General features: G+C 37.9%; 1 protein-coding gene across 1 annotated transcript in view; it reads right to left on the bottom strand.

The window, feature by feature from the left end:
- Positions 1-3,151: 3,151 nt before the first annotated feature.
- TM9SF2 (transmembrane 9 superfamily member 2) overlaps positions 3,152-27,064 on the bottom strand; it is a 56,728-nt gene continuing 32,815 nt past the window's right edge. The window contains exons 9-16 of the mRNA XM_060287856.1: positions 23,319-23,451; positions 20,901-21,020; positions 18,102-18,159; positions 14,860-15,019; positions 12,944-13,095; positions 11,622-11,733; positions 7,978-8,149; positions 3,152-3,842 (exon numbers count right to left, since the gene is read on the bottom strand). Coding sequence (XP_060143839.1) covers positions 3,775-3,842; positions 7,978-8,149; positions 11,622-11,733; positions 12,944-13,095; positions 14,860-15,019; positions 18,102-18,159; positions 20,901-21,020; positions 23,319-23,451 — 975 coding nt within the window. The 3' untranslated portion in view covers positions 3,152-3,774. The remainder of the gene's footprint in view (positions 3,843-7,977; positions 8,150-11,621; positions 11,734-12,943; positions 13,096-14,859; positions 15,020-18,101; positions 18,160-20,900; positions 21,021-23,318; positions 23,452-27,064) is intronic.

Here is a 27,064-nt window from a genome sequence, read left to right as displayed (position 1 = left end):
ATTTCACCAGCAGCACCTTAGGCTTTGGTTGGTGGGGGTCGCCACAGCTTCCTGGGACCATCCTAGGAGGCCAGGGCGCAGCAGGGTGAGCCTGGGGAATTGCCAGAACCTGGAGCCTGAGCTGGGAGTGTGTCTGAGGCACCTGTGCACCTGGGCTTCCGGCCACAGCCTAGGACAGTGAGGGAGGACACGGGGTGTCCCTTCAAACCCCGGAGGGGCTGCTCCAGAGCGTGAAGTCAGCCACCTTGGGGGAGCAACGACGAGGTGCTGAGAAGGAACTACTCCCCAGCTGTTCACACCGATCCTTGGATTTTTTTTCCCCTGGGAAACAAAGCTCATTTCACTGTTACATGGTTAAAAATGCAACCACCCTGACATGGATGTAAAAACAAACAAACAACATTCACACCTGAGGTAGAAATAAACCACATTGTGGCTTCTTCTGAAATTAAGCTTTGATAAGACTGGGTGGGGAGGGTAGGTGGAGAGAAAGCCGAGGACGGGCACCCAGCTCCTGAGGCAAACGGTGCATGTGAGTGTGTGTGCACAAGTGCACATTTTAGCCAGGCATCAGGTTGTTTTTAAGTCCCTTTTCCAGAGATCAGTAACAAGGGGCCACATTTCTGCATAGCAATTCGTGGAATCAGATGCTGCCTCCATGAGCTGGGATCTTTTACTACATCTCTTGTCATTGTGTACTGTCTCTGGGCAGTTGAGCTGGAGCAACTACTCAGCTATGGGACAAGAGAATTTTCTCTTCAAGTTTCTTTCCCCAGACAGATCCTAAGAGGTGGTCTGTACCACTTTACAGATTTATTAAATGTCAACGAGGTGACTTTTGTAACAGTGATGCTTTGTACTAATATACCAAACATACCCAGCCCAAGAAAAATACAAACCCCACAGCTGCTTTCTTAAAACTCTCATGCCAATTCTGAAACCAGATACTATTTTTTTTTCCAGATACTATTGTCAGTTAAATAGGAATCAAAAAAGAGGTTTCAGGTAGGTAAATTAAAAACGAAGTTTCAGTTTCTGGAAAGAAACCGTTAACAATGATTGTCTCCAGGGGAGAAAAGTCAGTGACTGAGGATAAAAGCAGACTTACTTTTCTCTATATTCTCTTGTCCATTTTGAACTGTTTACCATGTGCATGGATTACCTATTCCAAAGAAAAATTTGTATTAAAGTAAGTGAAAATTAAATATTCAGAATCTAAACTGAAACTGTGAATACAGACTATCCCTGTTAAAGTGCTTTTTCTTAAACCTTCAAAATAAAGGGAAACAAGCTCTGCTATTTAAAAAAGCCCTCCCTCCTGCACCCCCCGCATTTCAATTGCTGTGTATAATTCCTTTGAGGAGCAGAGTAACCATGTGTGGGAGTTAAAAATGCATTTAATCATTTCCCCCCAAATTTGACAGAAGTGTGGCAAGGAGGGCCATCTGTTTTATTTGAATGAGAAATGACCCAGCATTCTGATTTCAATTAGCCTCTTTGTAGCTTTATGTCTGAGCTGGTTCCATGGGTAACAACAGTTCAAACTAAGTGTAGAGAGAAGCTGGCCAAGTTCTGTCAATGAACATAGAACAAGTGTACAAGACGATGTTGCTGGAAGCACATTAAAATGCAAAATTTTACAGAATCAAAACCCCACATTCTGGAATCTGAGAGCTAAACAAAATATTGAAATAGTGTCTTTATATCATTATATCAAATAATTTAAATATTTAAAATCAGTATCACTTAATTCTTAGTTTCAAACGACAAATATATACCTACGACATGCAAAAGTCCTGTTATGCCGCGGGCCTGAACCGAAGATGATACAAGTAATGGTTCCTGCCCTTGAGAAGTGTGTGATCTATTTGGAAGGATAAGCCTGCAAAGTTATTCAATAACTTGAGTAATATTTAAGACAATAATAGAACTGTCAAACATCAACATCAGTACTGAAAATATTATTATGAATTCTGAGGACGGAAAAGGAATACTTTAGTCAAAGGCTTTATGTTGGAAGGGACACACACCGCAGGTTTACAAGGGTGGGTGCACTCCCTCTAGAATGGTCAAAGGTAACCCAATGATGCAACACTGCATTGGTGATGGTCCAAAGCCACTCCCATAGCTCTAGGGAAGCCAGCCTGAACCTCAGCTCCAGTTGTCACTGCCTCCCAGGGTGTGTTTGTCAAAAACACCAGATTTCTGGGCCCCCATCCTGCACAGGTTGACTGCCCAGTTCTCTGATAAATTCACGTAATGGGTCTCAAGGAAGTCATATGAATGGGGGAGGGGGAGAGTCATTTTTGATGGCAGCTAGTTTGTGCAATTACTGACATGCAATTTACTGGAAGTGTAACTGATCCACACTTTCCCACGGCACTCAGGTGTCCCCAGTCCTTACCATCTGCTTTCTTGATGTCCTTGTGACCTTGGTTCTGCAGCTTCAACAGTTTCTCAACATGTCCCTCCTCAAGGAGTCGGCCAGTTCTCCAAAGCCACATCATCCAGGGCAGAGGAGTCATGGTGGTGATGGCCACTGAGAGGTGACCCTGTGGCAGGGCCCTGGCTCAGCCGCAGAACCACGGGATGGATTCTGAGTCCCCAGCTCCTTCCACCCGAGCACTGCGGAAGCAGGAAACAGGGAACTTTCCACAGTGCGGCTAACCCAGCCCCACCTGCTTAGTTTACTGCTGTACATGAGACAGTCCCAGTCAACATGCTGCAAAACGGTTATTTCTTAACTCTAGGAAATCCAAATTAAGACAATGTAATCATAAAGAAGAAGAATTGCTAGTCATTGTTAATGTACAGATCATAAAAACTGATTTTTAAAAAAAATAAAAAATACTGTATTTTGAAAAACAGGTAAAAAATATGAAATTCTTAATGGTAATGCAGTAAGGCTCATATTAACTACTATACTTACATAATTTATCTGGCTAGATATGCATGATTAAAATTTCTGTTACTGCCTAATAGTGAAAAATTTTAGTTTTGTTACAAAGCCCAGGAGACTGGAATTTCATTTTGCTCAAAACTCAGAAAGTATTACATTAGCAAAAATCAGTAAAATCTGATATAATAGTATAAATCATTAAAAACACCATTGGTAAATGGATTTACAGAATCTCCATGAATATGCAATGAAGACGTTTTTACAATATTTATTAAGATAACAATTTTATAAATTGAAAGACTCAGAGGCACATAGTTTAAAAGGCCAATACCATGGGAATAATGAAGTCAACACAGAAAAGAAGATATGAACAGTTACAACCAAGACAAGATTTTTTTAAAAGCCACATCCCCCCAATACACATCATACGAACTATCCTTCAAAATTACCATGATAAAAAGTTACTTCCTTCAAAGAAAAATAATTCTTTCCACCTACCAAGCCTAGAAAATCCTATTTACAATGAACTGTCCTGTATTTCATCAGTATTGTTTAATATGGCCTCTTCTATTTTGTCACTAGAAGTACTGAAAATTTTATAGCTATTATATTTACAAATACACATAATATTTAAATTTGCTCTTCACTGAGAACAACTGAATATATACTTAATCAAATCACAATACAAATGTTTTAGTGTTGATAATACATTCTGTGGAGACAGGTGTATGAGGAGAGCTGTATTTAGAATTATGTTGTTTCTGAAGGATTACTAGGCCAATAAGTCTGATAAAACTCAAGGTAGTCACAAAAACAGGTCTTCGTTGATGAAGAATTTAATTTATTTCTGTTTTAACTGGACACATGGGGCTTCTTCAGTCAACCTTCACCACACTGTATATTTTGGTAACAAACCAAAAGCATGCAAAGAAGCCAATTGTTCCTATAAAAGAAAAAACAAAAATAAATCCCTTTTCAAAGGCAGCTTCATGATTTACACAAAAATACAGGCTTAAAATGATTGGTTCCTTAAAAAAAGTCACAAAACTATAAATCATTACTTAACAGGAATATCCCATAGATCCGTGAACTTTTTTGAAATATACAGAACTATAAACTACAGAATAATTCAAATCAAATTTCTTACAGAAATTGATAGAAAAAAACTTTTTATGCTATAAGATTATTGAAAGCTTTCTGTAATATATTCTTTTTCTTATTACATGGAAAAGGCTAAAATTGAAGATGAAAAGGATGCCAATTTTACTTTTCTATTTAAGAATATTTTCATTTTTTTTCCCCACGTCTTTTTTTGGGAGTATAATCGCTTTACAATGTTGCACTAGTTTCTGCTGTATAACAAAGTGAATCAGCTATATGTATACATATATCCCCATATCCCCTCCCTCTTGCACCTCTCTCCCACCCTTCCTTAAAAAACTAAAAACAGAACTACCATACGACCCAGCACAGCAATACCACTACTGGGCATATACCCTGAGAAAACCATAATTCAAAAAGAGACATGGGGCTTCCCTGGTGGCGCAGTGGTTCAGAGTCCGCCTGCCAATGCAGGGGACACGGGTTTGTGCCCCGGTCCGGGAAGATCCCACATGCCACGGAGCGGCTGGGCCCGTGAGCCAAGGCCGCTGAGCCTGCGCGTCCGGAGCCTGTGCTCCGCAACGGGAGAGGCCACAACAGTGAGAGGCCCGCATACCGCAAAAAAAAGAAAAAAAAAAAAGAGACATGTACCACAGTGTTCATTGCAGCACTATTTACAATACCCAGGACATGGAAGCAGCCTAAATGCCCATCGACAGATGAATGAATAAAGCAGATGTGGCACATATATACAATGGAATATTACTCAGCCATAAAAAAGAAATGAAATTGAGTTATTTGTAGTGAGGGGGATGGACCTCGAGTCTGTCATACAGAGTGAAGTAAGTCAGAAAGAATATTTTCTTATCACAAAATGGAAAACTGCCATTTAATTAATTCAACATATGATGTGAATGGCTTAAATATCAGAATATCAGATTCACAGAGTAATTAAATGGGGATACTTTCTAAGTACAGTTAGCAGGAAGGATCAGTTTTCAAAGAATTATAATAAAATAACTCAAAAAGATTTTACAATGTGTTGAAAGTGATATGATTAGAATAGTAACAAAGGCACACCCCCTCTGAAATGAGAGGTGGTGTGGTACTGGAGGACAGAGCAGCTCTGTCATGAGCTGTGTGTATCATCTTTGGATTAGACACCTGGAATCTCCAAGCCCATTTCTTTATCTTATTTAAGAGGGATAATTTTATCTGCCCTATCTCCATAGACTGTTATTACAGTAAATGAGATGATTCATGAAAAAATACATGCCTTAATTTTCAGGTGCTTTCATCCCTCTAGATTCCAAAAAATCTGAATGCTAGATAGGTGACAAAAATGAGGCTCCAAGGGGTTACGTAACTGTCTAATGGCCTGTGGCTGGTAAGAAAGGCCAGAATTCAAATTCACTTTTTCTGACTTCAAGTGTAGTATTCTTTTAAACTATACCATGCTTAGATTTACTAAACATAAATTCAGAGACTCTGTTTTGCAAGAGAATATATATTAAATTGTGAAACTAACCCTTTTTTTTTTTTTTTTTTTTGTGGTACACGGGCCTCTCACTGCTGTGGCCTCTCCCGTTGCGGAGCACAGGCTCCGGACGCTCAGGCTCAGCGGCCATGGCTCACGGGCCCAGCCGCTCCACAGCATGTGGGATCTTCCCGGACCGGGGCACGAACCCGTGTCCCCTGCATTGGCAGGCGGATTCTCAACCACTGCGCCACCAGGGAAGCCCGAAACTAACCCATTTTTAAAGCTGAGGCATAGCTTTTTTTCCAAGATTACCCCCTGAGAAATAGTCAATAGGTAGGGGTGCAGAAGAATACAGAAGGAGATATATACATGCCCCTTGTGGAAGCTTTATCTTTAAAGTTCCAACAGTTTTCACCATTGTTTTAAATGTAATATAAACAGAAAGTATTAAAGTAGATTTTCTAAGCCAAGAGACTATACATGGGCCATTACTACAGAAGTTGTGAATGTTATTATTCTCACATCATACATGTACCGAGTACCTACTCTGTGCACGTCAGGCACACTGTGTGTGTTTTGGAGGACACACAAATACACCTTTTGGATATTCAAAGGGTCATTATTAAGACTTGGGAGAGGTTGGGGTTAATTTTGGAAAAGTAATGGTGAAAACATAAATATATTTAAACAATATTATGGTTAGCAAGAACTTCAAGATAACAGAAGGTATTTTAAGATGAGAAAAAACATTTTATCATCATACTAGCAACCCTAAGAAAGTTAAGTTTATTTTGTTCTTAACAAAATACTTCTAGTATTTTATTTTGTTCTTAATATTGAATAGATATAGTGTACATACTAAAAGTGGCATCTTTCCTTATGTGACAGAACAATTATTTTGTCTTGTATAATAGACTGACTTAAATAAAAGGTGTCAGTTCAGAGTCCTGAAATAAATATGGATGTCCCCACTTTAGAAAAATGCAAGACACTGAAAGGGCTCAGCACTCCTACGTAGAGAACCTTTTCCACAAAGTGAAATACACTAAAAGTTACTGGCTTAACTGGTTGATTCAATTTGATGTGGCTCCAGAATTTAGATTACAAAATTTGTTTTACTCTAAGTAAGTAAAAATATGACACTTTAAATATCAAGAACAATAAAGTTCAGGTGATGGTTAAATTATCTTTATAACATATGCCTGGAAAAACAACAAGACGTTCACCAAGATCATTATTTTTTGTGTGTAGCAAGGAATAAATTACTCTATATATGCATGCATGGACACAAATACAGATGCACAAAAACAGTAATCCTTGTTTCACAGGCTATTACTGTTTTACAGACATTTATTAATTAAGACTTATGGCTATGGACCTAAATCTATCACATAGCATCAAGATATGCACCCCCCAACTCCTACCCCACTATGTCTGACCAATGAACGACCTGCAGTACAGAATTGATGTAAGTGCCTAAAGCTTGTTACATACTGACATAGCAACAGGGGTACTTCAAAACTCTACCTAATTTTCTTAAATGTTAACAGATGAGTAAAAAATAGAAAAGTTCTAATTTTTTAGAAAGTTTTTTTCTGGGACTTCCCTGGAGGTCCAGTGGTTAAGACTCCGTGCTTCCAGTGCAGGGGGCACAGGTTTGATCCCTGGTCGGGGAACTAAGATCCCACATGCCGTGAGGCCAAAAATAAAAACTTTAAAAAAAAAAATTTTTAAGTTTTTTTCTTTTGACTCCTATATTTCCTCACATAGCATGCAACACAATCTTAGATAAAATTTTAGATGTACATTTTTTATGACAAAGAAAGGTCCCTCCAATCTTTTTTTTTTTTTTTTTGGTGTAGCCCTTCCACAAATGCTGACCAAGCACCCACAGGGCTCTGAGATACAGAAAACTTATCTAGGTAGACAGAGAAGATATACACATAGAAATACCAATATAAAGCACACTGTGTCCCATTAGGTACTTGGATTTTAAAGTGGAGATATAAAACTGTAGTTTAAAACTTCTGGAATAAGGGATGTCCTATGATTATCTTTTCTTGATATCATTTATTCTCAATCTCATCTTGACTTCACGGCCTCAATTTCTACTTACTCCTAAACTTAGGTAGTTAGAGCTTTTTATGCTATTTCTGAAATGAGCAGAAGCACGACTGTTCCACTAAGCGATTAACAGGGGAAAACCTTGAGAACTACTGGTTGAGATGCCCCTGTACTTGCAGCACAACAATGGACCCCGTTTAGTCTTCTCCCTTAGGTTCTGTTTTCTCACCTTCGGTTTACCAATATTCACCTCACAGGGAGGCAGACCAAACTATGCTTAGCTGCACTCAAAACTAAATACAGGAGCACTGAGTAGCCACAAGCTTTCATGCAATTGTAATTTGCCTAAGAACTTGTAATTTGGATGCAAGTTAAAATAATTGTAATCTGCCTAAAAACTTATTGACTAAAAATAACTCGTTCTAATTCTTACCTGTAAAAAGAAAGAAGATCAAAACCATTATCATGGTATAACCAAAGTACAGAATTGTACTTGCTGTTCCTGTGATTTGCAGTTTTGAAAAGAAGTAGTGTATTGCATATATTAAGAAATAAACTGCAGTAAAGCCACTGGTAAGGAATGAACGCCATTGCCAATGATAATCCTGGGTAGAAAAGAAAAAAATGAAAGATCAAGAAATACTTTCCAATTAATAGATAACATGTACTGGAATAAAGTTATAAAGCAAACATAGCTAAGTGAAATAGCACCCCAAACCTAATTTTTGCTATTGGTTCCAGTCTCTTTCTCACACTGAACTTTGCTAATTTCTCTCCTCACTAAAGGTGCTGAGAAGCACCCTCTACCTTTGATGGAACTACTTAAAGACTGGCTAAAAACGTTTAGAAAAATCTTAAACAGTTTATGAATAATGAAGCATTAGGCTATATTTTAAAATGTATGTTTCCCAAAAAGAAAAGAAATATACGAAGAGCTTAGTTACATAATTCAAAATTAGTATTACTTATAGTCTAGTCATCTCTATATTAGGAAGATTATGCTCAAAAAAAAAACCTGGTTGAAACCCATTTTTAGTTATTACTAACAATTTATATAAGGTAGGTTTTTAAATACAGCTTCTCTTACTTTTACATAAAGTGGCTTACAGCTTAGCAAGAGATCTTCTAAAAGATACTTCACTATCTTACCCTTTGGAATATGTAAAAAATATATATATTTCAAAAGTACACCAAGATTAGAAAATCCTAAAGAATCCACACACAAAAACTTCTACAACTAATAAATGAACTCAGCAAAGTTGCAGGGTACAAGATCAACATGAAAATCAGTGTTTTCATATACTGACAATGAACGATCCAGAAAAGGAAGTTTAAAAAATTATTCCATTTACAGCAGCATCCAAAAGAAAAAAATACCTAGGAATAAATTTAACCAAGGAGGTGAAAGACTTATACACTGAAAACTACAAAACACTGCTAAAAAAAAATTAAAGATGATTTAAATAAATGGAAAGCCATCTGCTTTTATGGATCAGAAGACTTAATATTGTTAAGATGGCAACACTCTCCAAAGCAACCTACAGATTCAATGCTATCCCTATCAAAATTCCAACAACCTTCTTAGCAAAAATGAAAAAGCCAATCCTCAGAGTCATAGGAAATTGCAAAGGGCCCTAAAGAGCCAAAATAATCTTCAAAAAGAAGAACAAGGTTGGAGGACTTACCCTTCCCAATTTCAAAACGTAACATGAAGCCATGGTAATCAAAACAGTGTGGTGTTGGCATAAAAACAGCATATATACCACTGGAACAGAATTGAGACTCCAGAAATAAACCCACACCATCTATGGGCCAATGTGTTTTCAACAAGGTTGCCAAGGCCATTTAATAAGGAAAGAATAATTTCTTCAACAAAAGGTGCTGGGAAAACTGGATAGCCACATGCAAAAGAATGAAGTTGGACCCCTAACTAATACCACATACAGAAATTAATTCAAAATGGATCAATGATCTAAAACTATAAACTTGGAAGAAAACATGGGGGTAAATCTTCACGACCTTGGATTTAAGCAATGAATTCTTAGAAACAAAAGAAAATATAGATAAATCGGACCCTCTAAATTAAAAGTTTGGTGCAAAAGACATCATTAAGAAAGTGAAAAGACAGCCTACAGAATGGGAGAAAAAATTTACAAATCATGTATCTGATAAAGGTCTAGTATCCAGAATATAGAAAGAACTCTAACAATTAAACAAAAAGATAAACAACCCAACTTACAAATGGGCAAAGGAATTAGACATTTCACCAAACAAGATACCCAAGAAAATATGCTCATCATCATTAGTCATTGGGGAAATGAAAATCAAAACCACAGTGAGATACCACTTCACACCTTCTAGGATGGCTATACTTTAAAAACCAAGAAAATAGCAAGTATTGGCAAGGATGTAGAGAAACTGAAACACTTGTGCATTGCTAGTAGGAATGTAAAATGGTGCAGCCACTGTGGAAAAAACAGTTTGATGGTTCCTCAAAAAGTTAAACAAAGAATAACCGTATGACTCAGCAATACCACTCCAACATATATACCCCAAAGAACTGGAAACAGGTACCCAAATAAATATTTGTACACGAACGTTCATAGCAGCACTATTCACAATAACCGAAAGGTGGAAACAAACCTAATGTGTATCAATGAATGAATGAATAAACAAACTGGAGTACATCTATCTATGCAATGGAATATTACTTGGCTATAAAAAGGAATGAAGCACTGATACATGCTACAGTGTGATGAACCTTAAAACATTCTGCTAAGTGAAGGAAGCCAGACACAAAAGTCACACATAATGTATGATTCCATTTACATGAAATATCCAGAACAGATAAATCTGCAGAGACAGAAGCAGATTGGTGGTTGCCAGGGTCTGAAGGGGAGAGAAGAACGGGAAGTAACTACTTAATGGGTATGGGATTTTATTTAGGGTTGATGAAAATATTTTGAGAAAGAGAGAGTGGGTGCACAACACTGTATATGTAGTACGTGCCACTGAATTGTTCACTTTAAAATGGTTGATTTCATGTTATGTGAACTTAACCTCAATTTTTTAAAAAAGCGTCTCAAGTTTAACAAAGTCAGATTTTATCTCCTGTATAGAAAACAACTATAAAAGAATGATTTAACACAATCTAAATCTTTAAAAGTCACCTAAGGACACCAACACACATCACCATGTTGCCAAGTATATAACTCATAACAATGTAATCTCTGAAATGTTTTAATGAATTTTTCCACTTAAAACGTTTATTTTCACTGAATTTTCAGTCTACCAGTGTCTGTATCACAAAAAAAGAATATTAATTTTAAAGTCAGACAGTTAAAGAATAAAAATTCAGCAAAATGTGTCATTCTCAGGAAATTAACATTTTAAAGTTAAGCTCTAAATAAATAAATATACTGAATTAGGATACTATCTTAATTCAATCTTAAAGAAGGCTACATTCGATTTAGGAATACAGGTCAATTTCTACCTTAATAACACATATTTACAGAAATCACTTCAATTACAGTTAAGTCCCCTACATATGAACCTTCAAGTTGAGAACTTTCAAAGATGCGAATGTGCACCAGCACCTGACCTGTGCCATCAGTGTCAGGCGTGAGTGAAATTGCAGCTTACCCTCCGTCTCCCGTTGCTGACGATCCTTCAGCTCTACCATCTCCCCCTCCCCCTCCCTCCTCCAGTCAGTAACTCTTCTTGTCTGTTCACTCGATGCCAGCCCTTGTACCCCAATTGTTGTATTGTACTACTGTACTTTTCAAGGTGCTGTACTGTAAGATTAAAAATGATTTATTTTTTGTTTGTTTTTTATGTATTATTTGTGTGAAAAGTATTATAAACCTATTACAGTACAGTACTATATAGCCGACTGTGTTAGTTGGGTACCTAGGCTAACTTTGTTGGACTTATGAACAAACTGGACTTACGAACGCGCTCTTGGAACAGAACTCGTTCTATGTAGGGGTCTTACTGTAATAGTATTCAAAGTGGCCTTATGCCAAAATTATAAATACTGTCCACAAATTAACGTAATTGAATATTGCTAATACATACCTCTGCACATAGGTGGAAATAGCAAAGAAGTATAGTTGCTTCAGAACAGGTAATAACCAAAATGATAAACACCAGGAACAGGAAGCCAAACATGTAATACATCTGGTGTGACCTATAATCAAACATGTCAAGATGAAGCTATAAATATTTTCTCTTTGACACAGTAAATGACACAATCTTCTCATTTTTCTTGAATTGAAAATGTTTGCTTTTTCTCCCAACTAATCAAAGACAAATTCTCGTAGATTTAGACAGTGATGGGGCGGGGGCGGGGCAAGGGGAGGAAGGATGCAGCAGTGCTATTGGACTCTGCCTTCCTGTTGAGGGAGAACCTAAAACTCTTATTTATTCAAATACGCTTAGCCAATCTGTCTACTGGTGAGTCAGACAAATTTGATTAAAAAATTAATATGAAGACAGAGCCAAACTAAGAAAAGGTTACATTTGGTACATATTGTTTCTTATCATATATGATAAAAATCAGTTGAATTTGGAAAAAACACTAACGGTCAGGAATGAAAGACAAGTTCTAATTACTAAAAAGCTCCAATTTAGTTCTGACAATGCTACCTGGAACCTTGGCACTTTCTGTAACATATGTCAATGCGATCAAATAAGGATCATGATATACTGCAATGTACACACCCTAACAGTGAGGCTCGAAATTGCCACTATGTGCTTTCCCATTCGAACAAGAAATCAGAGAATGAAGGGATCTTGGGATAAGAAACGACTTTGTGATTTTTCCCCCCTTTGGCTGTACCATGCGGCTTGTGGGATCTTAGTTCCCCAGGCCCTCAGCAGTGAAAGTGCAGAGTCCTAACCACTGGACCACCAGGGGATGCCCAAGAAACAACTTTGAAAGTTGTCTAGCTCAACCCTTCCTCCAATGCTGGCTTGAATACACTCTATCAAGAGCTCAGAGCATCTCCTCTGAAGCACTACAGATGACTTATTAAAGAGCACAGATTTGGAGAGATTTAGGTTAATTTTCTGCCATATAGAAAATGTAGCTGTGTGACACAGGCAAATTACTTAACCTCCAAAATCTCATTTTCACCTCTGTAAAATGGGATAATACCCACTTTACAGAGGTCTGAGAATTAAGTAAGAAATAATAAGCACTTGATTAATAATAACTTATCACAATTATTCTTTCTCACACTGAAAAGATAACCTTTTGTCTCTTAAGATTTCTGATAATTGGAGAATGGCTTACATTTATCAGGTATAAATAGTAATCCATATAAACAAAAAGAGAAAGCTAGTACTACATATAATGGGAATGGGAATAAGAGGACTTGACTTAGTCCTTAGCTTACCAAATACTATTCAGAATGAAGAAAAGCTGTATAAAGATGCACCCAAAGGGCAAAATCCCTCCCATGATAATACCAGGTAACGGCTTTGTGTAGAAGGACTGCTCAGGAATTTGACGTGGAATCTGATTGGTTCGAACTGGGTGTTCAATGGCCTTCAGAAAAAAACAAAAGAAAGGATTCATAATTATATATCTATAATCTAGTACAGAAAGGAAAAAATTCTTCTCTGTACTAGATTATTTGCCTGCTTTTTCTCAGCTTCCATGATGACACGAATGGCGACACAGTCTACCTGAGTCATCCAGATGACATTTGTATTTAGAAGCAACAAACCAGATACCATCAGGTACAATATTCAGTCTGTCTTCTGGAACAAGCCACCACTGTTTCCAGCAGTGATCCAATGACTAATGGCTTCAGACAAAGTAAGGAATACACAGAAGGAGATAATATAGTACTCAGAAAATAGTACTTAATAAAAAGATAGAGTTAAGTTTTTCCTTTTAATTACATACTTGCTGTAAGAAATCAGCTGGTTCTGAAACTGTGGTCAATGTATTTTTTTTGGAGATGGACAGTGTCATCTTTATTAAAATTGCTCAATTTTACTAAGACTTAAGAACACGAAGAAGATAATGAATGGCTCTATGAAGCTTTATAATCCTAAATTATTGGTGATGTTCTCAATTATTCTCCCTTTCGTAACACATTACATGGTAGTATAAAAACAAATGGAACCTAAAGTACCTAAACATAGTTACATAAGAGGAAAAAAGAGTACATATGCAGAAATTCATTTCCTTGCAAAAAAGTTCAAAAACATACTTCTATAGGTTTTGTGATGACATATCAAAATTTAAAACTTGATATTCTCATTGAGATTATACTCCTGTGGACTAGATTATTTTACATGTAGGTATATGTGTATATAGGCAGAGACCCACTAAATCGTTCTTCAAGTTTTATATTTTTAGAATTTTAAGTACTTATTTAATCTATTTAATTAAAAAAATTTCAAACCATATCAGTTTACTACTTATGCTATATAGATTTTAAGTCATGAATTAAACAAAATGCCAAAGAACTGAAAAATCTTTTAGTAGCCTGGCATGGTAGGTGCAGTGGAGACTCTGAAGTCTCTTAAAAGTCAAAGTAGATAAGTTTCTTCCAAGGTTTTTCCAGGTCCCCTCACAAAGTGTACTACACTACGTAATTTCTCTTAACCTTGTGGAGATACTTTCAGAGGAGAGCGAAGATAGCGAAGTGGAGTTAGAGGAGGACACTGAAGAATTCTCATTTTCCTCTTAGCGTGAGGTTAGAAAGGGGGCAGCAGAGGTGGAGACCGAAAGACTGGAGGGAGGGACTGAGACTTGATTATAATATTTCTTAAAATCAAATATTAGCAGGTAAGCATATAAAATTTATTCCAAAGCTACATATTAAAAAAATTGCTACTCTTACTGTATAGTCACTTTTCTTACAGCTTCACTTCCTAACCCATACTCAGTTTTACCCAGTTTACTTAGTTAAGTAATATAGATTAGAAACACTTATGGCTAAGAAAAAAATGCATGTACTTTTTAGGTTAAAGAAAAGTAATTATTTTTAATGTAACACATTCAAATTTTTCATTAGTTTAAATTAGCATTTCATTTCCTATTAATCCATTTTAGCTTCCATTTCCATTTACTTACAAAACTTTGAAATCTAAGTTTACATCCATAACCTCTCTCTACCACACTCTTCTGAGTACTATTTTAAGGACTGCAGTCAAACTAGGAAGTCATCAATTTTCTATGAAATCCAGATCCCACAGGACTAGTTTGTATCTTTTAGATACCTATGTCTTTTAAGGTGGCACATGCTAACTTCCACAGTTGAGATTCATTTGAATAAGTTAACACCTATAAACTTACATTCTTCTTAAAACCAAAGTATGCACCAATAAATGTTAGAGGCACAGATATGCAGAACCAAAGAGCCAATATGGCAACCAATGTCCCGAAAGGAATAGATGCTGAAGATCCTTCTCCCCAGAGAATCAGATTCATTATAAAGAAGTCAGCAAACACAATCCTGAAAGACACAATAGGTTTTTGGGTAAAACCTGAGGTGGAAGCAAAATGATATAGTAGCAATCATATGTAGTTAATATCATGATTTCTGTGTTATACACAAGGAAAGTGGAACTGCTGAGCCATAGGGTATGTGAATTTAAAACTTTAGTAGAAACTGCCGAGTTGCTCTTCAGATTGGTTTTGCCTGACTTAAACTCCTACCAGCAGCTTATGAAATTTACCTCTTTCCATATTTTCATCATGCTTGGGATTGTTAACTTTGTTGTTTTAATTTGCATTTCCTATTGACAACTGCAGCTGAGCATCCTTGTGTTTGTTGGCTTTCTAGGCTCCGGAAGCGCAGGCTCAGCGGCCACGGCTCACAGGCCCAGCCGCTCCGCGGCACGTGGGATCCTCCCACACCGGGGCACGAACCCGCGTCCCCTGCACCAGCAGGCGGACCCCCAACCACTGTACTACCAGGGAAGCCCCACTGCTCATTTTTCATTTGGGTCGCAGGGCTTTTGCAAAGTCACATATGTGAGTTATTTATATACGCTAGCAACTAACTCCTTGTTAAATACCTTTCTCCTAGTTTATGACTTTTAAGAACCCAAACATATGTGTACTTCGTCCCTTTCAGTCATTCTTCTATGAGTACATTTTTAAAACATGGCTGTAATAATACTATAATCACTTCTGTATACCGCCCCCCCACACACAGTTTTTAATGTTATCAAAGTGATCAATTTTTTCCTTTACCTTTTGTGTAACTTAAGAAAGCCTTTCCTAACCCGGGCTCATAAAAATACTCCTCTAAATTTTTGTCTAATTGTTACACCCGTTACATTTGGGTTTTAATCCACCTGGAACTGATTTCATGTGTGTGAGGTAAGAAGAGAATTTTTCTCCCTTCATGTGGAAAATCAATTGTCCCAGCATCATTTTACATTGTTCCTCTGGTTCGTGATGCCATGTCTAGCATGCTTCTGTGTATACATGGTCTACTTCTGTGTTCTCTATCCTGGCAGCCACAGGACCCCTCCAAATGCCTTTGCAATACTTGGTCTTCTCATCAGGTAACATGGTGAATTTGTATGTATCTCTAACAAGCTTTGTAGACTTGTCATATGGACTGTCCCTATTTTGAGAAGTTACTTCAGGTGTTGCAAAGTTTTTCTGTTGCTAATACTCCTGTGAATAGTCTTTTCCCCACACAACTACCACTACCATTAAGATGTTTCACTTGCAACTGGTGGTATTCATAATCTTGAAATATTGGCTGATATCTAGCCATTTTGCCCAACTCTTTTACTAATTCTACAAGTTTATAGCTCAAATTTGTTTATGTTCTCTGTATACAAATTATGTCACCAATAAATAATAATATAATCTCCACCTTTCTTTTTGTTTCATGTCTTAATGTAACTAGAACTTAAATAACTGAAGCCCTAAAAGTGATTTATGAAAATGTCTCTAGTGTTTCATCATTAAACGATGTTGGTTTTGAATCAGAGATGAGATTTTTATTAATAGAAGGGAGCATTTCTCTCTCCATTAAATTCTTTTTAAATCTGGAAACAATCTTTAATATTATCAAATGCCATTTTGCTGTGCCTACCGCAATAATTATATGCAGGTGCTTATTTATAAAAAAAATTTATGAATTGATTTCATATTATCAAATGATCCTTCTTTTCCTAGATGAACACCAATTCCCTTTGCCCTGGGGACTTGGGTTCTTGGCTCTTCTCCTCTCTACTTACCTCATCATCCCCTGGTGAACACCTGTTTTTAAGGGTGGGATGAAGATGATAAATCAGAGAAGCTTTGATAAGAGATGTAAAAAACTAGCATAGGATAACTTCTGTGAAGGCAAAAAGGAAGGAGTTTCAAGGAAAAGGTATTCCAATGTTACACAATGTAAAGAGGTAAAGACAGGGAAAATGGTTTCTAGATTTGAAAATGGGAACATCTTTGGTAACCTCAGAGAGAAGTTCACTAAAGTGATGTGGGAAAAAGATTACGTGGGTTTACAATGTAAATATATGCTAAGAAAATCAGAGTAAGGGAGTATAGACTATTTTTTCAAGGCATTTTGTTGAAAACTGAAAAGAAAGACAGTAGACTAGAAGATGCTTACAGGAAGCTCTTTTTAGAATATGGGAAACGTAAGCATATTTGTAGGAAGAGATGAAACATGTGACCAGAACACAGAGAAAGAGAGAAATGGATTATGTCAGAGATTGGGGGGATGTTTGAAAGGCAAGATTCCAAAGGAAATTGTGGCTGACAGTCTTGGTAAGGAGGGGCACTTCTTCAACTGCCAGCAGAGGGAAAGAAGACAAAGGATATGGCTTGAGGAAAGCATAAAAATTTGAATAGAATATGAATGGCTGAGAGGCATGTGAATCTTCAATGGAGGTGAAAATCTGAGACTATTTAACCCAATCATGTCTAAAAATGCCAGCTATTCTTTCATTTCTGGCCTGCAAATGGAACAGTCCTGGCTTCAAGATTTAACCCTTGGCCTACTTTATTGCTGCTGATTATTCAGAGGCCAGTTCTTGCCCTCCATTCATCTGTGAGCGGGGGATAAACTGGGTTGTATTTCTAGGACCAGACACACATCAGATATTTGATATCAGAAACTATCTTCCAAAGCACCACAGATGTTCTGTTTTTTTATGTTGGTGGTTGTTTTTTTCATTTTTGGTATATGTTACTCTAATCTAATTAATGGAATACGCTTAAAAGTAGCTATACTCATGATAAAAATCCGAAAATGTATGCCTGCCTGAACGATCTTCAGGTGAGGATTCATTTCTGTGATTAGGTCAAAAACTTTATACGCAGCCTTACATGACAATATGCCAGACTTTTAAGAAAAGGAATATAAAATTTCTCATGTCTAAAGGTACCCTTTCCAGATAAGACATGTAGTTGCCATTCTGCAAATGTTTATTAAATAGTCACTATTTAAAAACTAAATTCATTTTCTGGGGTACATAGAGACAGAAAAGATTAGACTTACAGGCCAGAAATTCTGGGAACTAAAATATGACTATGTCAAGCAAGTTATTATTGAAACATTCACTTACCCAGGACAAAGAAATGATGTTAATAAAACGTTTGTTTTCCACTTCTCACCTCCAAAGGCTGTAGAACAAAACAAAAGTGGCATTGACATAAAGACTTTTCTTCAAAGCAAACCAAATATCCATACCTCAGGTCTGGTATCGGACAAATTAACAGACAGCACTGGGGGCCTATTCGTAGAAAATGACACTAGCAAATGTCCTAATACTCACTAATCAAATGATCCAACTCAGAGATGCACATCACAGGACTGCCCTGGATAAGTCCCGCTCTAAAGATTGTTTCAGCATAAAATAAATCTAGTGTCAAAGGAAAGTCATCCAAACCAGTTTTCCTTTTCTAATCTTTTTTTTTTACTTCAAAACAAAACAAACCCTTAAATTCTAACCCAGTTTTAATTAATGGGACTAGATGGAAAAAGGGTGCACTGCAGATTCTCGTTTATCTTGAGGTCAGTTTCAGAATTTGTTATAAAACTAGGAACCCTCAAGCCTGACATGCAACACACTTCAATGTCCATAGTAGGTCTGAGTCTCCAGGATGCCTCCAGCACTGTAGTTTCAGGTAGGCCGTGGGTGGCGGTGGGGAGATCAGTGTGTAGGATCAGGTGACCAAGAAGAGTAGAAGGGTTACGGCCACTTGACAGAACAAATTTACTTACAAACTTTTTACTCTCCTTTGCCCCTCTCTATTTTTTTTTCCCCACTTTAAAAAAAACAATTAAAAACTTAAGTCTCGGGCTTCCCCGGTGGCGCAGTGGGGATGCGGCAGGTCCCCCCTGCCGATGTGGGGGACGCGGGTTCGTGCCCCAGTCCGGGAGGATCCCACATGCCGCGGAGCGGCTGGGCCCTTGAGTCATGGCCGCTGAGCCTGCGCGTCTGGAGCCTGTGCTCCGCAACGGGAGAGGCCACAACAGTGAGAGGCCCGCGTACCGCAAAACAAAAACAAAACTTAAGTTTCTAGAGTAAAAAAAAAAAGAAAATACACCTCTGCTCCTAGTTTAAAAGTTGGAGATAAAACTGGCTGAGATCTGAAAACCGCTTTGATTTTTAAAAAAAGTTTTAACAATTCATAAGCAATTTTAAGTACCTCTTGCCCTAAAAGAAAACAACAAATTATATATATATGATTTGAATTCATAGCATTACTGATAGGCTATTGTGAAATTATGAATTTTGGGTTTAATACAACTCTACTCAAAATCCTCATATATTTTTTGAAACATTAAAAATGCTTCTATAAAATGAAGTATTTTTTGACTAGGGCCACATGACAGTGTGTCTCAGAATGTTCTGCCTGATTAATATGCTACTTAATCTGCAGCTAGGAGAAATGAAGGACGGAGAGAAGATGAAGGGGAGGTGTGTCTGTCGGGCAGCGAGTACGGATCAGAACTCAAGTAGAGGGAACGGCATGTACGAAGGCAGGTGCACAGGCTGACTGAGGAACTCAAAGAAACCCAGTGCACAGAAACAGTGAGAAAGGGGGAGCAGGCAGGGGTCCAACCGTACCTCATATGTGTTAAAATACATCTGACCACCCTAATCCTATGTCTGTTAGAAAAGAATGAAAGAATAAAAGAACTCTGACAAAATTCACAGAAATTAAACACACTCACACACACATACATGAATATAGAACTTCACATACTCTATGCATCTAGCAAAGTCTAATATTTCTATTTGGGGTTGAGTCTAGCCAACCACACATTAAGGCACCTATGTAATCCTACTGTGTTTTAGGGTTATTCTCTAAACCTTATTCCTATCAGAAGGCCTTGGGCAACCCTAGCCCTGCGTCAGCATCTCCCTGGCATTTAAATTCCCAGATTACCTATGGGACCGTCTCAACGTGACTACAGGATTCCTAAGCAGGGCAAACTCTGGCATTTACTGACCCCAGCAAAGTTGCTTTCTAAGTCATCTAATCATATCCCCATCCTTACTCTGTGGCTCTGATCCTTTTTTTCACTGAACTTTATTTTACTTCTGGAAAGCAAGAATACAAGAGAATGCAACAAATCATGCTACAAAAGTAACTTACTTCAGGGCTCTTTAAAACAGTGAGATCTTAATTTACTTTAAGTACAGTTCACTTTTATAAATATTAAATTGATGTAAGTACGACCTCTCTCATATAAGGTATTCCTGTATATACTACTTGTTTTTTAAAAATTTATTTATTTTATTTATTTATTTTTGGCTGCACTGGGTCTTCATTGCTGTGCGCGGGCTTCCTCTACTTGCGGTGAGCGGGCTTCTCTCTGCAGTGGCTTCTCTTGTTGCAGAGCACGGGCTCCAGGCGCGCAGGGTCAGTAGTTGTGGCGCACGGGCTTAGCTGCTCCGTGGCATGTGGGATCTTCTCGGACCAGGGCTCGAACCTGTATCCCCTGCACTGGCAGGCGGATTCTTAACCACTGCACCACCAGGGAAGCCCTGTACTACTTGTTTTAATGAATAAATCAGTGATACTCGTATAGTTTTTCCTTTATTAGTCTAAATATGTTTCTATGAATGTAGCAAATCTAAGTTGTTCAGCCAAACCTGTGATGTCAAAACTTAAGGAGGAGAGACGGGATGATGGATAAGCAGCACCCAAATCTGTCTAACCCACTGTTTAAGCATGTCTGAACGAGCAAATCTCTGGACAGTCATCCACTTCACAAGCTTCATTAAATAAGGATACACACCTCTAACACGTATTGTTTAAAGAGCATCAACCGCCAGACACAAAGGCTCAGACAACTAAGGCAGCAGGTTAGACTCCTGATCTGAACGCCCAGCGGGGTGGCTTTTACTTACACTTATAGAATCTGGCAGCGACATAGCCTGCAGGAGTGCCCAGCAGCACCCATAAGACCACAGCACAAGTCATCAGTGCTCCTCTGTTGGCAGGTGACAAAAATCCCAGGCAAGCAAAAACTAAAAAATAAAGTTATGAATTTTATTATGGTTTCCTTTGAAGTGACAGAAGACCCCTCTCATTTTTTAAACAATGAACTAAATACAACTTCATGAAAATACGCTCTCTTACCAGGCAACCACACTGAAACTTAGTAATATTTAAGGCGCTGTATCTATAGGATCACACATAAAGCAAGCTCCAATGTGGAAGTCTCCTGTCAGGGTCCGTAAGTCCCCACCTTTCCTGTTATCAGCAGAGGCTCACTGGATGCTCATGAGTGCTTTCAGCTCTTCTGAGATTCAAGCACAGCTTTCAAAATTAACATCAATAAAAAATATTCCCACTATAAAATATTCTCACTTTTTGTTCCTTTTAAAAACAATATTGAATCCTCTGGGGTGAAAAAAACCTTATAACATTAAAACATAAAGAGATAAAAAAGAATCTAATAAAGAACAAAACAGGGGAAAAAAGATTTCATAGTACTATTTGTTTTGTGAACACAAGTTACTGAAGGGCTTGGTCAATGACTTGGGAAATTCTGGTTCCTACCCTTATTCAGCTAGTTCGTTTTATTTGTTCTTCCCTATATAACCCTCCCAACTAATAAGAAAGGAAGTACTATCTTATATTTATAGCAATTCCTAGCTTTAAACTGCAAGTCAGAAGTTATGGTTTTCTCAGAAAGAAATCCAAGAACAGATGCAGGTGGCTTTCTAATCCCAGGAGCACCAAAGTTTCCAGTGTTTCCCCTGGGTGCACACAGCCAAGCACACACCATTGCACACCCTCTGATCAGCACCAACTGAAGAGGAGAAACTCACAATCGATGACAGGAAACCAGACAGGGTAACTTTAGACGGTCTACTGGAATTTCAGCTAAGGTGCACCCCCCACCCCCAGTTCCTCCCAGGCCTGAGAAATGGATTGTTCTGAAGCAAAACAGTCCATATTCGAGCAGTAAAGGGAAACAATCCCTATCACTTTCTAACCTAGGCTCTCTGAAATGTTCCTTCCTTACAAGTTCACTTTCTAGCTGACCCAAACAAAGACTGGAGAGGGGCAGAAGGCAGCTCTCAATAAAATTTTGAAGCAGAATTTCACCCTCAAGCATCCATTCTGCTCTAACGCCACCTCAGCGCTCTGGGGATTCTGTGCAATCGCCTGTGTCCAAACCTCCTTCATGACTCATTTTCCCAACGTACCCTCTTCAGTGTAATATACTGACAAATGCTAGCCTCACCCATCACACCGGCATCTCCTTATCTAAGTTGTTAGTAGATAAACATGTTCTAGTTAGTCTTCAAACTGAGCTGAAAGGTGCAAATCAGTAAACCCCAAACTTATTCAGGTGCCAGACATCTGGCATTGATAATTCTCTTCCCAAACATTTATGTGGTTAATTGCATCATAAAAACTTAGAACAATTTTACTAGTAGAAAATGATTATAGTATTAGGTATTTAATATGCAACCAAACATAAGGACAAATGTTTGCTAAAAAAATTATTGAAAGGTCAGTGGTTTCTGAATTCTTCTAGTAACATTCATGTGTTACTGTTCATCAGTAGCACACAACAATAAAGGAAATATGGGGAAACGAATGCATAATTCAGAAAATTCTTTTCATAAACAGTTTTTTCTCTTGTAACTAGGAAAACTGAAAGACCATGGCATTAATATATTTCCAGAGAATAGTCTCAGAGCCACTCCTGCAGCTGATGAATACCTCTAAGGGATTTCTATTTTTAAAAAAAGAGAAGAAAAAGATTGTCCTAATTGACAAAACCTTAATAAAATATCTGAAGATTTTCAGGTGGCACAAGGAAGAGAGACTTTTTGTGTAGGAAGATCTTTCCTGAACACTGCTAGAGAAAGAAAGAGGTCTTGCTTCCTAAATCCTGCCAAGATGGAAAGGTCTACAAAGAGCTTCCTGTCCCATCTCCTTCTCCTTTCTCTCTCAGTGGAAGCCAAGAAACCTTACGCTCTGGTGGGACAGGATAGTCAACCTGCGTGACCCTGCTGCCAGGCTGCCCAGACTCAGACCCAGATGGTCTTTGAGGATCTAGTCATCTGCAGCTCCAGTGCTCCCACAACAAAGTCCTGGTCTCTATGCAGCTGTGAGGGAGACATGCAGAGTCAACTTCTGGCACAGCTAACCTTGCCCCAGGTCACTTATGGCCAAAGCACACAGATTCTGAGAACCAAGAGGACTCTCAGAAACAACCTAGCCTGGCTACAACTCAGGAAAACTGGATTTCAAATAATTATTTAGAGAAAGTAATTTCTACTTTGTAATTTTCACTTAACACTTACATAGAGTCACGAAAGTCATAATTAAAATCTGTGTCCCTGATCCCAGGAAGACTGACAGCAGCATTCCTTTTCTTGGAGGACGGAATATATCACCATGAACTAGCTTCCAGCCAAATTCTTCCTGGGCATCCTCCTAAAAAGGGAATAAATTCGTTTACGTGCCATGTGGTATCACCAAGAAAACTAGACAGTTTGTTCACTGTTGAATATGCGGATATGGAAATCTAAAAAAAAAACCTTACAAATGTTAATATTTATTTCAGTTTTGAAGTATAAAGCTTGACTCATGGAGCTTTATATAGCTTTCTTGAATTATTTTGAAAGGAATGTTGTGTGTTAAGGTCTATAAATATAGTTACTGAGAAACTTTAAAAAGTAATACAAAGATAATGTGATACCTTCTTCTAGTCTAATAAGTCAAGCTTTATGATCCAATTTGATGGCGATTTTAAGTCATACTCTATAGTCTTCTTAACCTACACTTACTAATCCCCAAAACAAGCAAATGGTATTAGGTCTCATAGCTACTTTGCTTGTATAGTAGGCTTGGCTGTGAAAATATTAATAAGCTTGTGTCACCAGCCCAAACTGCTCCCCTATCTCCAGACACACATACACACCTGCCTAATCAACAGCTCCACTGGGTTGTTTAATGGACACTTTGAACAGAATTATCCACAGTGGAACTGATTCTCTCTCCCCACCTCTACCTGCTCTACCTGCACTCTCCCTCAGTAGATAAAAGCTCTATCCTTCCAGCTGCTCAATCCCCAAAACCTTAGAGTCATCCTTGATGCCTCCTTTTACTTTTTTCACACTTCACATACAATCCTTTAACAATTCTTACAGTTCTAGCTCTAAAATATATCCACAGGATCCACCACTAGCCGCTGGTTCAAACCATCCCTTCTTACCTGGCTCTCACGGAATTCATTAAACTAGTCTGTGTTTCTGCCCTTGTCTCCATTCAGTTGATTCTCAATTCAGAACCAGAAAGATCCTTTTAACTAATCAGGGGTTCAGATCAGAAACGTGGGGTCATTCACTGGCTTCTCTCCCTCTTCCACCCTCTCCACAGTCAACTGGTCGATCAGCATTCCATCCCACCTCCTGAACACCCTCTGTATCTATCTGCCCACTTCCCTACTTCTTCCCTGCCACCATCCCCTATCTCTGGGAACTCTCTAACAGTCTCTTGACTGGTCTCTGTGCCTCCAATATTGCCCGGCTCCAAACGATTCTCCACATAATGTTCAAAGTGATTTTCCTGAAACATGAATCTGGCCACGTCACTGCTGTTTAATATTCTTCAACAGCTTCTCAATGACCTTCAGAATGCACAGCTTAGAAGTCTTTCAAAATTTGGTCCCTGGTATTTTTTCAGCCTCCTCACTTAACATTTCATCCAGGGTACATCTGTATCCCTCCCCCAAATTCCCACTCAAATTTCTATCTTTGCGAGCAGTAGACAAGATTTAAAAACTAACATTCTAGTATTTTATAGTTTCACATTTTCATTTAGATCATTAATCATTTCAATATAAGCAATAAAGTTGGAATCTACCTTATTTTTTTTCTAGATGGCCACCCCCCCTTATCCAAAACTATTCATCAAATCTATTTTTTCTTTGTTGATACACTTTTGTTAACCTCCAAATTTAGACTCATTATTATTATATATAGAAAATATTTACTTGGAATTTCTTCACCAATCCTCCTAAATCTCTCTTTAGGATTGTTATTTATTTATTTTCTACTAAAGTATTTCTATAGTAATTCCTTCAGGTCTGACAGACTGATTGACTACTCAAGTATTTCTACAGACATTCCTTCAAGTGAAGGTGTGTTTGTGGTCAACTGGTTTTGTTAGTCTGAAAAAGGTATTTCACCTTCATTTTTGAAAGACAGCATCTCTGAGTACATGATTCTATGTAAATAGTTAATTTCTCTCACTACCAATTTAAAAATATTATGTTTTGAGCTTCCATGGCCAATTTAATTGTTTTTCCTTTGCAGATGTTCACTCTTTTTCCCCTCTGGCTGATTCTAAGATCTCTTTTCTATGGTGTTCTGTGGTTTTGGCCAGTTGATCTAGGTGTGGATTTCATTTTATTTATTCCTTGGATATACTGTGTATCCCTTATCTATGGATTCTTATCTTTCATCTGTGCTGGAAAATCGTAGCTGTTACTTTTTCATATATCTTATACTCTGTCATTAATAATCTTAATGTCTGAAATCTTTGGGACCTGGTGTAAATTTGTTGTTTATTGTAAATTTTTGTGAATTTCTGATGAATAGATCATACTTTATTGACCTTAAATGGGGGGAATCTTGCAAATCCAAATTTGAGAGACTTTCCTTCAGAGTATTTCTACTCGATTCTGCTGAGAATCAGAAGGCATTTACTAACCTAGAACCATTTTGCCCCCCTTCAAGAATCCAGGCTTAATACATAGGAGATCAAGGTTCACCATGACCTAAGGTTTAATGTCCCAATTGGTTAAAAACTTGATGTGAGCACGGGCCCAAAGGAGAACTTCAACTTCTCATGCTTGTACTGCTTCCTGCTGTGGCCTCACTCAATTTGGGGGGATGGGGTGGATCTGGGGGAGTCCTTGGATACCTTTTTTTCTTTTTTTTTAACCTATCATAAGCCCAGCAATGAATCAAGTCTGGTACATCAAGGGCTAATTTGTTTATTCATTCATTCAACAAATATCTGTTATCACCAACTATATGCTTGGCACTGTTTAAAACACCAGAGGTACTACAGTGAGTATAACAGAAAAATTCCTCTTCTCATGAGTACACCTTCTCATTGGAAAGGCAGACAATAAACGAAATAAGTAAAATATATAGTACTCTAGATGGTGATAAGAAGTATGGATGTGGGGTGTGGGTGGAGAGGATGTAATTTTAATGGGATGGTGAGGAAGGTCTCACCAGGAAGATCATGTCTCAGTGAAGACCAGAAGCACGTGAGGGAGCTCTCTGAGGGATGAACACTTGAGGAAGACAGAAAAGCAACTGTAAAGGCCTGGAAATGGGAACCCGCCTGAGGTGTCTGAGGAACAGCAAGGCAACCAGCATGGCTGGAGCAGAGCTCCAAGAGCTACTGCAGAGCCTTATGGGCCACTGTAAAGACTATGGCTTCACTGAGTGCAGTGGAAGTCACTGGAGGGCTGTCATTGGGAGTGAAATGACCCTGAACAGATACGCTCTGATGGCTATGATAAGAGACTGGCAGGAGGGAAAGAATGGGAGCAAGACTGGAAATAGGGTTTCCTGGCCTGTACCCCAAGGCCACCTCTGTACAAATAAAGAAAAAAATTCCATTAACTCAGCAATTATTTGGAATTGTCAATTATGAACAGAGTATTGTGAAATTATTTTAATCAAATATTTAATAAGGCATACAACCAATAAAATCATGGAAAAGCAACTGTGGAGTTCAAGTGCTAAAAAGCTTCTAAACATTAATATGTTCTTTTTTTCTAATTAGAAAAAGAGAGATGGGGGGAGCTAAGAAGCTGGGGAAGAGAAAACAATGAAAATCTGAGTTTTATGTATTCATTACAAGTAGTGATTCTTGTGGAAATTTTGTTAAAGAGCTGCTAGGAAATTAAGAAGTATAAAATGTAAAACATTATGGAACTTAAAATGCAAATAGATGAAGTTGAGGCATTAATTACTTTGAATCCACCAAAAGGTTGAAATGATAAAAACTCAGTTAAAATTAATTT

The sequence above is a fragment of the Globicephala melas genome, chromosome 18, assembly GCF_963455315.2.
Source record: "Globicephala melas chromosome 18, mGloMel1.2, whole genome shotgun sequence".
NCBI lineage: Eukaryota > Metazoa > Chordata > Mammalia > Artiodactyla > Delphinidae > Globicephala > Globicephala melas.
Note: the sequence above shows the minus strand (reverse complement) of the source record. Positions and strands in the feature narration are given on the sequence as shown.